Here is a 14014-nt window from a genome sequence, read left to right on the forward strand (position 1 = left end):
TCTTCATTGATCTCCTCACTTGACAAAAATACAGCAAAACTATCGTTCCTCTTCAACCTCCAAACATTACAGAACACCACCATTCACCATTGTGCTTACAGTGCCTGTTAGAGAAGATGTTCTTTTCTATTGTTCGAGAGGAAAGAACTTGAATTAGGGATTGAATTGGGTTTAAAACGGATATCACATGTCACTTTGAAAAGTTTTAGGTGTATTTAGGATTTTGGTCAGGCTTTGAAATGCATCTAATTGCATTAAGCAACTCGGCCACCATGTCTTACTATTTCAGATCTATTTTATATTTGATTAGTGTGTGTGTTTGGACCTAAATACAAATGGGTTGTACATCTGAAAAAGTTGCTTTTTCAGATGTTAGATATCTGAAATGTGTTATCAAATGCCACCTAAGACATGTTTATTAGGCTGGCGAAAAAGTAGGATCGATAGAGGGTACAGTACGTCATTGCCAAGTACTGCTCCTATGTTTTGGCTTAATAAAAAAAAAAGAAAAAAAAAACAAGGGCAAATGTAGGAAAATGACAAATAAATAAGGATATTAGTAGAACTTGAAAGTTTGATCATGAACAGAAAAAGGGGGAGTGAAATTGTCTCTTTTATTATTGGTTATAGATTTAAATACTTCAAACTGCCCTTGGCTCATGTCTAGGTAATGGAGATTTTTATTGCATTGCTGATGGGGTTTTTCACCATCTTTGAGAGGATCATTTGTAGTTTTTGAGTTGTTCTTTCTTCCAATAATAAAAAAGGCAAACTCTAAGGCTGTGTTTTATTTGATAGAAAGATAAGAGAAATAGAAGGTTAAGGGAAAGCTTATAAGGAATTTCACAAAATTTTTTAAGAGCGTTCCCTCAACTCAATGTTTCTCTTTTATTTTCTATCAAACAAAAGATAGCTTAATTTTCTATTTGTTGTTGGTAATTTTTTGGGCAAAGTTTATTTTTGATTATCTCGTTTCTCTGACCAATTAGGCTGCATTTGTCATTCCTTATTTTAAGGACTTATCTCCTTTTTGTAGTTAAAAATTCATTGTTCAAAGGGGCATTTTAATTACAAAAAAGAGATAAGTTCTTAAAATAAGGAATGCCAAATGCAGCCTTAGACATTGAGACATTAAAGCTAAGGGAAAATTCATAAGGAATTTTACAAATTTTTTTTAGAGTTTTCCCTCAACTTTATGTTTCCCTCTTATTTTCTTTCAAACAGAAAAATAGCTTAAATTCCTATTTGTTGTTGGTATTTTTTTGGGCAAAGTTTAGTTTTGAATATCTCATTTCTCTGACCAATTAGACATTAATGTTGTGTTTGGTTTAACAGAAAGTAAGAAAGAAACATAAATGTGAGGAAAATTCCTAAGTAACTTCGCATATTCTGATAAGAAGTTTCCCTCAAATTTCTATGTCCCTCTTACTTTCAATCAAACCAAACACTTAAATTGTGTTCCTTCCATGTAGAAAAGGACGGCCAAGCTGCATATACTAGATAAATGTCCATCCTCCACAACATAGAGATAAAAATCAGTTTTATGATAGATTTGGATTTATGGTACGTAGTAGCCGTAGATGGGAAATCTAAACCATGGATATGTTGACAGTGATGTCGTATATCCTTTTTTTTCCTGAAATTAATGTCTCGATACCATCTGCCTGATTTCCCTTCGCATGTCATCTTCTGTCTTAATTATTTGTAGCATTTTTTTTGTACATTATATGTCAATATCTTTGACCTACATGTCCTAACTCATGTCATGACACATGCATCCTAACTATTAACGTGGTGGGAGCCCAGGAATCAGGCCGATAAGATCCATCAGTTATTGTTACCGTGTACCCTTTGGTCTGTAACTGGCCCACTGAGGCCGTGGCCCACCATTTGAAATATTTGGATTGGCAATTGGGATATATATATATATATATATATATATATATATATATATATATATTTATTTGTTTATAGTGCAAATTTCACTTGCAGTGCATGGTTGTGCAAACCAAACAGTGCAAATTTGGTTTACTTTTGTCTCAGATTTTATTTTATTTTGTTTGTTTAGAAGTGGTAAAATTGGAAGTAAAGTGATGTGGTCTCCACTTTATATATGAAAGAATTATGGAAGGTTGTTTGTTTGGAATGAGTATCATGCAAAATAAAATTATGTGGTCCACACACTTACATGAGAGAGAAGATAAAGAGGAGAGAATTGGTACAAAATTTGCGCCAGTTTTTGGAATTCAAAATTTATATTACCGATGAATGTAAATGAGACAAGTAAAGAAAAAGCAAATTTTGCATCTATAAATCATATATAGTACAAATAAATGTGAACTAAATGCAAATTAATTTGCATCTGATTTTGATTTACATTAGGTTGTGCAGAGCATATATGATGACGCATCCACACACTAGTAGGCTAGTAGCTGACTGCCGGAGGTTGAAATCCACAGTCCCTAATTGCTTCCTACGTTTCACACCCAGGAGTTGTAATGCAGTGGCTCACATCTTAGCTCATCAGTCTCCATCTCACGTGTGGGTCATCATGTTTGGGATATTGCACCCGATTTCCTCTCAAGCTCTTTACTGGGTGATTTCTAATGCTTGTTATTGATGAATGAATTATTCTTACTGGCTTAGAAAAACAGATGCATGGTATATTGAAGTCCTTATAAAAATAATCTTAAAATAAATTAATCTATTGATTTTCTGGGATAAGTCAGTCAGGTTATAGTATTCAATTGAATTATCGAATTGATTAAGAGAAGGAGAGCTACAGGTTTCTATTAGCATTATATATACTATATACTCTAACCCTAACCCTAATCCTAACCCTAATGTTAACTCAAATTAAAGAATTAAGCTCCTAAAACCACTCCTTTTGGTCTGAAAACACTGTCACCACCTTTTCTGCCCCACTTTGTGAAAAAAGCAAAAGCAGAAAAAAGCAAGAAAGAAAAGAAAAACATAAAAGAAAGAAACAAAGAAAAAAATCAATAAAGAAAGAAAAGACAGAGAAGAAACAGAAATCAAAGTTTTCTCAGCCTATGTATCAAATTCTTCAAAAAAGGACTTGTGCTTGCTCACCCTCACCCGCACCCGGAGGAGTAAACCCATTACTCTCAAAGCTTGTGAAAGGACTGTTCGAGAGCTCCAACGAGGAAACAACACGAACAAAGATAGAGTGAAAGAAAAGGGAAGGGAATTGAGGCATGAATCGGGGTGTTTTGCAGAGTTCACCGGTGCAACAAATGATGGCCGGAAGCCCTAACTGGTGGAGCATTAATAACATGCGCCCACCACCTCAACAACCCTCTCCTCTCCTGCCTTCTCCTTCCTCTTTCTTTCCTCAGTATACACCTCCACCTTCCTCACTTCCTGTAACATATTGGAATGATAACCAAGATCTTCCAGAGTCTTGGAGCCAACTGCTACTGTAAATCTCTCTTCTCTCTCTCTCTCTCTCTATGTTTATTTCTGTCTACGTATTTTTCTTTCTTAGTTCTGGCTATCTTCTCCTATCGTTTTACATGGAATTTGATCCATATATATCTTTTTTTACCTAACAATTTTTTACCCTTTTAACCATCTTAATTTGCATGGTTTGATCTAGAAATTTTTTTCTGTTTGTTTCCGGTCAACTCATTCTCTACCGTCTATTGATCTTAACTTCTTATTGGTTATCGTATTCTTTCTTTGTTTTTATTTTTCTTGTCAAGGGTTTATGGTTAAGAAGGTGAAGATTTTGAGGTTGTTTGATCATTGTCTTTCAGGGGTGGATTGGTAGGCGAAGAAGATAGGGCTGGTCTGAATCATTTTCATCACGCTAAGAAGATGGAAAATTGGGAGGACCAATTATTGTATACATCACAAAACGTTCCTGTTGTTGATGTTAAACAAGAGGTCTCGGAAAATGGTTACGTTTATGGTCATGGAAATGAAGAATTTCAGGCAGCGAGATCTTCTTCTTGGTCTCAAATCATGCCAGCTTCCTCTCCGAGGTCGTGCATCACTAGTTTCAGCAGTAACATGTTGGATTTCTCTAACAACAAGTCAGATGGAAGGCATCAAAAACCAGATCACTCGTCTGAGGTGAGACAGTTTAATGATCCTAAGTCCTCTTCAGCACCAGGATCTATGGAGAAATCAATCTTAAGGTTGAGTCTGTTAATTATATAAATATTTCAAAGTACAAACCAAAAGAATTTCTAGCACTGAAGGCCTCCTAAACTTCGAATTCGTTATTCGTTGTTTTCAGCCTTTGCTGTGAAGGAAGAGGCATGTGAAACCCAAATTATCATGTACTAGATTTGAATTAATTGTTTTAGTAAGTGCCCAACTTTTTCTTGGGTTCTTATTTTCCGATTACTTTTCTTAAATACTTTTTGCAGTGTAACAGCACGGCCACCGGTGGTGTATTTAAGAAGGCTAGAGTTCAACCTCCTTCAACCCAACCTACTTTTAAGGTAATTGACATAGAGCTCTCTCTCTCTCTCTCTCTCTGGCGACTGCTTGTCTATGTCTGTGTGTTTTTGTGATTGGTCTTTCTTAATTGTCCATTTCTCATATAAGCGTCATTCTTTAGCTGCTTTCACCTCAGCCATACAGAGGAGAAAAAAAAAAGATAAATTAAACATAAATTCGAAAATTTTGCAGACAAGTTATCGAGTGGCTTCATCTTTATGTATTTTCTCTTTCCTTTTTGTTTTTACCAGGTGAGGAAGGAGAAACTAGGTGACAGAATAACAGCCCTCCACCAGCTAGTTTCCCCATTTGGGAAGGTATGATATAAACTCTCTGCACTACTGGACTCTCTAAGCTTAGAATGTATACAAAGAGAGAATAATACAGCTATAGTTTTATTTATGATGAAACCCATAAAGAGAAGTTCTTTACACAGGTGAAGTCTCTCTTTCTCTCTATTTTTTTTTTCTTCTTGTTCTCCTTTAGCATTAAAGAATGACCTGAATGTGACTCGGGTTGTGGTGGGTATTTTCTTTTTGCAGACTGACACGGCTTCTGTCCTGTTAGAAGCTATTGGGTACATTAGATTCCTTCAGAGTCAAATTGAGGTGATATTTTCCTCCTTTAAATTTGCAAACAACCATGAATCAGTATGGCACGCAGTTAAAGCTTCATTTCTGCATCTTCTTTAACATCTTTAGTTATCGAAGTTTGTATTCTCAGGTTTTTTTATTTTCTTTTGCTTTTAAATCCCTGAGTTTCTCTCTTGATTCCTTGAATGCAGGCTCTCAGCTCCCCGTACTTGGGCACTGGATCAGGAAACAAGGGGCAACAACAGTCTGTAAGTAACTGTATAAACCACATTTCCCAATGCGAGACCCCCTCCTTTCTTCTCTCTCTCTCTCTCTCTCTCTCTCTCGTGTAACATTGTGTGTGGTTCGTAGGTATGTGCATTCTGGGTTTGCATGTTTTCTGGTTTCATTCTCTGTGTGTGTATGTGTATGTGTTTTTACAGTAATGATCATTTAGGACGTTTTCCTTTTAGGTTCAAGGGGAGAGGAATTGTATATTTCCTGAAGACCCTGGTCAGGTATGCTTTATTGGATCCATTATTTCCTTAAAAGCAACTATACATGCTTGAAATTGAAAAGCTAAATTTTTATTGTTCTCTTCAACAAAAAGGGTATCCAAAGAATAAAGTTCTAAGCTCAGCTTTATACACTTTAATTTTGTATTATATAAATGAGAAAGAAAAAAGGTTGATCGAGTATTAGAACGATAAACAGTGAATGAAAAGAAGTCACACCATGATGGTACACTAATGGTACTTTGCTATTATTTATTTTCTTTTGTGCAGTTGTTGAACGATAACTGCATAAAAAGAAGAGGAGCTCCTGAGCAGGTCTTCCCTCCCATTTCACTGAAACTGTTTAGTTTTTTTTTTAATACAAACTCATCTTCAGAGAATTTGTTTCTTTGAACTGGGGATTGATTGAAAACTAAATATTAATTGCGTTGATGGAAATGTTAGGATTCTGAAGATGAGCCCAAGAAAGATCTGAGGAGTAGAGGGTTGTGCCTGGTTCCAATTTCTTTCACAGTGCATGTTGGGAGTGACAATGGAGCGGATTACTGGGCTCCATCTCTTGGCGGGGGATTCCGATAGATAGGAAGTGTTGGTTCTCAACACACTAAAGATTCATGAAATGATATAACATCATGAGCAGTCACTCTGCTAAAATTAAGGCTGATTGCTCATGATGCTATGCATTCTAGATTGGAAATGAGTGTGTTATATCTAATAGGGTCTCCCTAGCTTTTCCCTATACTCATTATATGAGATAAGCTAGCTTAGCTTTGTTCTTTTTCTGTTCTTAATCTTCTCCTTCTGTGCTTTTCTGTATATGCAATTCTAGCTATAGTAGTATGGCTATCGTCTATTTTAAGTTTTGGGTCCATTTTCTTTGAAAAAAAAAAATCGCCGTGGGCCAAAAGGGAGGACCGGAGGTGGGTGATTTTATATATATTTCACTTTAATTAATGCCTTCTAATGTGTGGGATCATGGAACTTCATTGCTATGGGGCTCTTTCATATCAGCCGAAGTGGCTGAACTGATTGACTTGTTGCATTGTCTCTTACGGGTATAGTACCTTATCAAGCATGCCATTCAGCCGTTGAGTAGCTCACGAGATAACATCGATTTGAAAATTTTCATGTGCCAAATTACTTGAGATTGTCAAAGTATACATTTTTTTTTAACCTCATGAAGCGTGTTACATGGTGCATAATGTGATGTAAACTTTGAAACAATGAAACAAAATACAAACGCCCCCTCCCTTTCGAACTGAAAAAACAGCAAGAACGTAACAAAAACAAAAGTAAGAAGAGAAGTAATAGAGAGAGAGAGAGAGAGTTTCAGGGTAGAAAATCGACTCAGTTGATAATGAAGACTAAAAACCTTTGGTAAAGATATATTTTAGGGCATCAAATTATATAAATATCTGAAAATTGAAAAGCAAGGGTAGTGAATATATATACCAGAGCTGTGAAGGTTGCCAGCGCAGGTATTAAGCGTTATGAACTCTTACGTTAATAGAAGCTAGAAAAGAAAAGTTTAGGCCCCTATTAGCTAGGTGGTTTGATGTGGGTTGATACTATTAATTATGTAAATATATATGATATGAACACAAGTTCTCTTTTCAAATCTAGGTGGAGTTTTCTATTAAGCTTTGAAAAACAAATAATTCTTAAACATGGTTACATATAATCACTCCAAGTTATGTTGGAAGGAACTCATATTTCGGACCCTCCTTCCAACTCCCAAAGTTGATTAGGTAAGCTTAATTCTAAGACATGGAAGAATTGCATTTGTATATATGCTTAATATATAAAAGACTGTTGGATTCTGATAAAAGGTAATGGAATTTTCATCCATGCTTCAGTTTCAGATAACGCCCTCTGGGTTTTTGAGATGGGCCCCACCCATCCATAAGCTATGGTTGGTGAAAATCCATAAAGCCCATATTAGCTGTCTTTCAACAATAAATTATTAAATATGGCTTTGTGCTGAAGTTTCTTTCAAAGGGTGTTCCACAAGATAAATGCTTAGTGAAAGCAACTCGATCCATCAAACCTTCCCCCCTCCCAAATAAGCCCTATTTAGTTTTCTATTTTATTTCTTATTAATCAGGCCATATTATTATTTATTTGCAAATAACTTCTCCAGCGGCAGCTTGTGATTATTCGAGTTGACAAAAGTCCACGTGAATCAAGCTTTCAGTTTTAAGACACTGAAGGCAAATTCTTTCTCCTAAGGCCAATGAAATAATTTACAGAATATTCTATCTTTTATCTTCTCCCCTAAGAAAATTAAAAGATTTAAAAAAAAAAAAACTAACAACCGATTTGATTCCTAATGGAGCCACGCCAAACAACTACATATATATATATGATGTCCAATTCCTAGAACTAACATCCAGACATGTGACCTCAATTTTTGGTGTTTCTATTGTACTTTTGAAGTTGTCCTCAAGTGAGTGAGTGACAATATGCGATTCCTGTATGTTCCTCTCTGCTATGTCACAGCTACCTACAATCATTATAATGCAGATCAGCTGTTTGACACATGTCGCATACCAATTGTCCTACTCTACTTGACACATGGCAATCTCCAACAACTTGCCGTTAGCCTACAATGTAATTTTGTCGTACCCACATTGTCCTGAAGCATGCAATGAAGTCCGTCCAAGAGGAAGAGGGAATTAGAGGGTGGACCATAACATGTGGGGTTCCTTCTTTCTAAGTTCTAACAACCCACCATCTATCGATCGATGCAGAATAAAAGAAGACGATGCAGAATTCTCAGTAGTATTCCTATGTACGTTTACTAGCCTTAGTGTGTCGTTTGCTCAAGGTACATTTCATTCAGTTTAGTGTCGTTCATGGATAAACCTAGTATGCTCATGAACCAGGACCCAGCAGTTTGGCTCATGGAAGTGACTGCTTGCAGAAGATAAAACTGCATATATGTTTAAGAGTTTGAGCCACATGAATTCATCTTGTACGTACATGTGATAAAAATGGGTTTAAACTAGGAAATTTGTAAGTTAGGTTACCCCATTTGAAGATTAAATTGGAGATTGGATTTGTGAGCGCCTCATACTAATGTCACAGCACATCGCAGCCATACAGGATGTTATCATTCATGAAAAGATGTGCGTTCTGTGAGGAGCAGATCCAAACCCATTAAATTGGGCTCGGGGTACGTAGGGTTTAAGTCCATTGAAACATTTAACGAGGTCCCGAGTCCTCAGTCATCCCCACCCAAATTGCATCTCTCAAATATCATCACATCTATCTTGCCCATAATGGCGGAGGTGTAACTTGTTAGGTTGGGATTTCATCAAAATTTGAATAGGCCGATACAGTGTAAAATCTTTAATTTTTTTTTTCAATGAACACATGATCCCTTTCTTAAAATTCAAAACATCATATGTAGGGTGTCAACGTTATTTGAAAATCTAATTTCAAATTCGATATTCGACATAATCGAATTGAATTCGGATAATTTGAATATTTAAGCGATCAAATTTAGATATCCTATTTTTATCGAATAAACAATCGGATTCAAATTTGGATATGAACCGATTCGATTCGATTCGATAAATATCTAAATTTGATCAATTATTTAATTGTTATATATAATATAAAATATTTTATATAATTTATATATAATAATTAAGTTATATAAAAAAAATTATATATTTATATACTTTATATCAACAAAATATTTATTTTATATATTCATTAATTATCTAAAATAATTAATTAATCAAATTCGAATTGAGTGGAATATTTAAATATTTAATCAATTTTGAATTTGGATATCGGCTTTTCTAATCAAATTCAGATTCAGATATTATTTGATCTGATTCGAATTCGATCTATTTACACTCCTAATCATATGATGTTTTTTTTTTTTTAATTTTCATTGGTGGTTGAATCATATTTGATAAGAGCACATGGATTCAGCATCACTTCACATGTATTGATCATGTACCCACTGTAGAAGCCAAGAGGGTCGATTATGTGGAGCGAGAGTTCGTAAGTTTGGTTTTTGGATGTGATGCACCGTTTCCACCTAATTTTTATTTTAATTTAATAAAAAATCAAGATACAAAACAGAGGTCAGAAATACTAATAAGTTAATCACAGATAGCCATGATAGGTTATGTATTATTCTTAATTAAGCAAGCTGAAATCATGGAACGAACTAAATTTGAATGAAAAGGAACAAAAGAGTAATAGTAGTTTATAAAACCAAGCCTTAAGGCTTAAGCTTGATGCAGTCACATCACCTACGGAATGTGCCGCCAAATGGTGGTCCATATAACAGCCCATAGAATGATGGCTGTCCATCTTATAATCCATTATGAGAGAGAGAACTGTTGAATAAGACTTGGGCATTAGGATCATTCAAAGTGTTAATTTAGTATCCGAATTTTAAAATGTGATTATCTAGTACCCGAATTTTTGAAATGTGATAATCTAATACTTATTGTTAATCATCTATTAAGTGTTATAGGAAAAGATACAAATGCCCTTCAAGTGTCATTTAATTTTCGTTATCAATCATCTATTAATAGGTGACCCCAGGTGTTATATTACTGGTTGATAAAGCAATAACTGTATAACAAATGCCCTTCAAGTTAAACGCATCTCAGCACTCATCAATATTCGAAGGGAAAACTGGGGGTCCACCATTAATAGGCAAAGTGGTGTGGGTCATTGGCTCGGAGGCTGTCCAAGCTGGTTCAACTGAACGAGTATTCCCCATGCACAGTCCCTTGACTACAAGCATCTGTGATAACAACACTCCGAAGCGTTGGATGGTTGGCGATTATCTGTTGCAACAGGTGGTGCCTTGCAAAGGCAGCAATCAAGCATGCAATCGTCCAAACAATCCTCAGTTTCAGTTTACTGTTCATGCAAAACAAACCAGGGAGGTCTCTTCACCTCCCATCGATGCCAAAGACATCAAGCAATCATTCCTATCTCCTTTCTCAATACATGTAAGCTTCATTTTCTGAAAAGAAGTGGTTCCCAGTAACACAACTTTGTAGCGAGCTGCTGAACTGAGCCCTCCATTTCAGCAACAACCCGTCACTGCCACCACCATAGCCATTGAACGGCCGGAGTCGTCAAGGAGTTGTATCCGGAGGGCCTGAATCTCATTGAATCTCTTGAGAACTTTTATGGGGGAATAATGGAAGGGAAACCCATATGAGATGCTCTTCTTCTGATTAGGGGGAAGGGTCTGATCTAGGAACCGAAGAGACTTCAAGGTGATTCTATATTGCAAGAACTTGGCCAAACCTGTAGCTAAGCTGCTTCCATGAGATTAAGAAGAATCACGATCATCAACATCAACGTCGAGGGAGCTGAAGCGAGTCGACTACGAGGGAGCTGAAGCACTTGTAGACGGGGAGGCAGCAACCGAGCGTCTTGGCGTCTTGGATTTTGTTGAAGATGAGACATAAGAGCAAGTCGTGTAGATGGTCGTAGTGATGGTCTAGACTATTGAGAGCTTGGGCTCTATTTCAATAAGATGATGAACAGTGTGTTTTATTTCCAAGGGTAATTTTGATATTTTCAAAAGTCTTAAATCGCACATGTGGTCACGTGCCATTAACGGTAGGTACTAGATTGTCACATTTCAAAAGTTCGGGTACTAGATTGTCGCGTTTTAAAGTTTGAGTACTAAATTGGCACTCGGCCTAAAGTATAGGGTACCTATCGAGAATTTTCCCTTAAATTTTTTGACTCTTCATTTTCCTATTTTAGGGCACATTTAGTTCATGGAACAAGGGTTTGGAATCGGAATCGGATATCGATAATTAAAATTTTAATTGTTTGGTTGGGTGGAATTGGAATCCTATTCCCATTCTTGGTGGAACAATATCCCATTCCAAGTGATTCCAATTTCCATTTCAATTCTTATCTGAATCAAATAGACTATCAGAATAGACCATTTCAATTTTGGTTTTGGTGGATTTTGGTTCCCATTCCAATTCTAACTATGAATCATTATCACCCAAAATTTTAGACAAACTTTTTGTGATTTTAGCCACTTATCACTCGAAATTTTGAATTTAATAATAAAAGTAATAAAATCAATAAAACATGTCTTAAATTTTCAGAATTTAAATAATAATTGTAAGTGCACAAAATGCCTAATATGTTTTTCATTTTCTTTAATAAAGAGTTATGATGGGAGGACACATCTAATGAGAAAACCTGGGATAATAAATAAATAAATAAATAAATAAATATATATATATATATATATATATATATATAAAGCATGTTCTCGTTAGTGCCATGGAGAAACTTTTTCCTACATGCTTTTCCCATAAAAAATTATTTATTAACAGAAAAGAGAAGACAATGAACAGTGTCTTCTTTTGAAGGGTAGTTTTGACATTTTTCAACAAATAACTGACTATCGATTAACGGCAGGGACCAATTTGACAGTTTTTGAAAGTTTAATACTGCAATAACACATTTAAAAATTCAGGCACTAACTTGACACTATCCCCAAACTTCAGGGATATAGGGGGGCTTACCCCACTGAGATCCCTTTAATCTCATTATCTCTCACAGCCAGATGAATAAGAAAGAATAGTATGCCTATGGCTTTGGTTGAAAACTGGAATGGGGCAAAAATGGAAGTGTGGAGTGGAAAAGGAATTTGGATATCCTCTACCTTCTACAGTTTGCAGTACTGGGACCAAACAAAACCCAGAAGACAGAAATTAATTTTTCTATTTGTCCTTCATGTTTCACTTCTTTGCTTCGACTTAGCAGCCCAGCCGGGCCTAAGGCTTGCTTGGCCCAGAGTATTTGTGCAAATAGATGGGCTGTGCCATTTGAGTTTGTCTTAGGAAAATGGACACCGGTCCAAGATAGGGCCAGGCCCAGCATCTTGGGCTGATATTTTTTAAGTAATATCAGGCTTTTGTCATGTACTCTTTACAAGGAATTTAGTCAAGAAAGCAAGCAAGAAATTCTTTTTTTTTTTTTCTTTTCAACAAGCAACTCATCCACTTAGGTAGGCAAAATGTTAAGATAACTTGAAGAATTTTTTTGGAATTTATGTTAAGGTTTTTTTCGCTTTTTGGTAAATTACTTAGGTAAATGCACTTATTCGGGTAAATGTTTTCTGTGAACAAAAATCTATGGGTTTGGGGATGGATTACCCCCAACCCCCGCCTCTTGTGTAGCCCTTGGAACAAAAAAAAAAAAAGAAAGTGGAGGCACTTTGATAAAATCCATATATATCTTCTGATATAATACCAAATACCCCAAGAAATATTACATAGTGAATCACAAAGCTTTATGATTTATATATAGTGTTTTATTGTTGGAACTTCAAAAATGTGTGCACTACATTTCTTTTATCATTTCGAGTTATTTGGTTGCAACAAACTCTGGTTGATCTGCAGGACTCAGGAGAGAATTGAACCATTAATGTAACATAAATATTAGTTCGAGAGAGCATCATGAAAATGTTCCAAAATGTGTAACCTCAGTCTTTTGTGTGGTGTTTAATTTCTTTGCAATTCCTATTTATGATATGGATATTGGAATTAACGAATAACTGCAAGATGTCTTGATTGTAGAGTTCCCCCAAAGTGAGTGAGACATTGAATACAGTAGTTAAAAGGCACTCATGCGAAGATCATTATAACCACAATGGTGAGGATCCAGTTGAGAATGGTATACGTTCCAAAGGAAAACAATGACCCAGATATAGAGTAGGTGATAATGGAGAAAAAGAAAAAGAAGCATGAATTTAAGAAGGTCCAGGAGACAATCCAAGTTCAAGGCCGACAAGGAAATACAAGGCTTTCACCCCCAGTATACTTGGCTTTTGTTTTTCTTAATTTTTGGTTGGTATTTGGAGCAATTTTGCCCTTGATGTAGTCTTGAGGGTCAAATCACCTTCCCCCCGCCCCTTCTTGTTTTGTATCAATAATGCTTTCTTTTTTCGAAAAGAAAAGACCAAGTATAGATGCCTTGGATTGAGCAAGCAAACTTCGCAATGCTGTGGGCCACTCGGTTAAAGGTTAAAGTTTCATCCTATGCGATGGAAACTATACATAGCAAAGGAAAAGGCCATGTTTGAGAGTTCATATGTTCAAAATAAGTGCTTAAAAACAAGTGTTTATTCAAATAAGTACTTATTTGTATTTGGCACCCAGTCTTTTCAAGTGATTATTTTTCCATATTGGGCATTTCATGGTCTTTTTCTCCAATAAGCACTTAAATAAGCAATTGCGATTCTTTTGTCCTTCATTTTCCTTCAATTTTTCAAAATATCCAATCCAAAGTGAATGAATAAAAATACTTTGACAGAAGTGCTTTTATAAAAGCGAATTTGTAGAAGTGCTTTTATAAAAATGTTTTCACAAAAGTACTTTTATAAAAGTGTTTCGTAAAAGTGTTTTCATAAAAGTACTTTTCATAAAATTAATTTCATAA

At 35.6% G+C, this 14014-nt stretch overlaps 1 protein-coding gene and 1 pseudogene across 1 annotated transcript; one reads left to right on the forward strand and one right to left on the reverse strand.

The window, feature by feature from the left end:
- Positions 1-3004: 3004 nt before the first annotated feature.
- Positions 3005-6547, forward strand: LOC104592137 (transcription factor bHLH68-like). Its single transcript, XM_010251345.2, has 9 exons — positions 3005-3442; positions 3780-4098; positions 4398-4472; positions 4722-4787; positions 5013-5078; positions 5255-5311; positions 5516-5560; positions 5828-5872; positions 6002-6547. Exons 1-9 carry the CDS (start codon positions 3219-3221, stop codon positions 6134-6136), a joined length of 1032 nt encoding a protein of 343 aa, XP_010249647.1. The 5' UTR covers positions 3005-3218; the 3' UTR covers positions 6137-6547.
- Positions 6548-10284: 3737 nt separating this feature from the next.
- Positions 10285-11159, reverse strand: LOC148789605 (F-box protein At5g46170-like; annotated as a pseudogene).
- Positions 11160-14014: the final 2855 nt, after the last annotated feature.

This window comes from Nelumbo nucifera, chromosome 8 (assembly GCF_055504915.1).
Source record: "Nelumbo nucifera cultivar China Antique chromosome 8, China Antique-T2T, whole genome shotgun sequence".
NCBI lineage: Eukaryota > Viridiplantae > Streptophyta > Magnoliopsida > Proteales > Nelumbonaceae > Nelumbo > Nelumbo nucifera.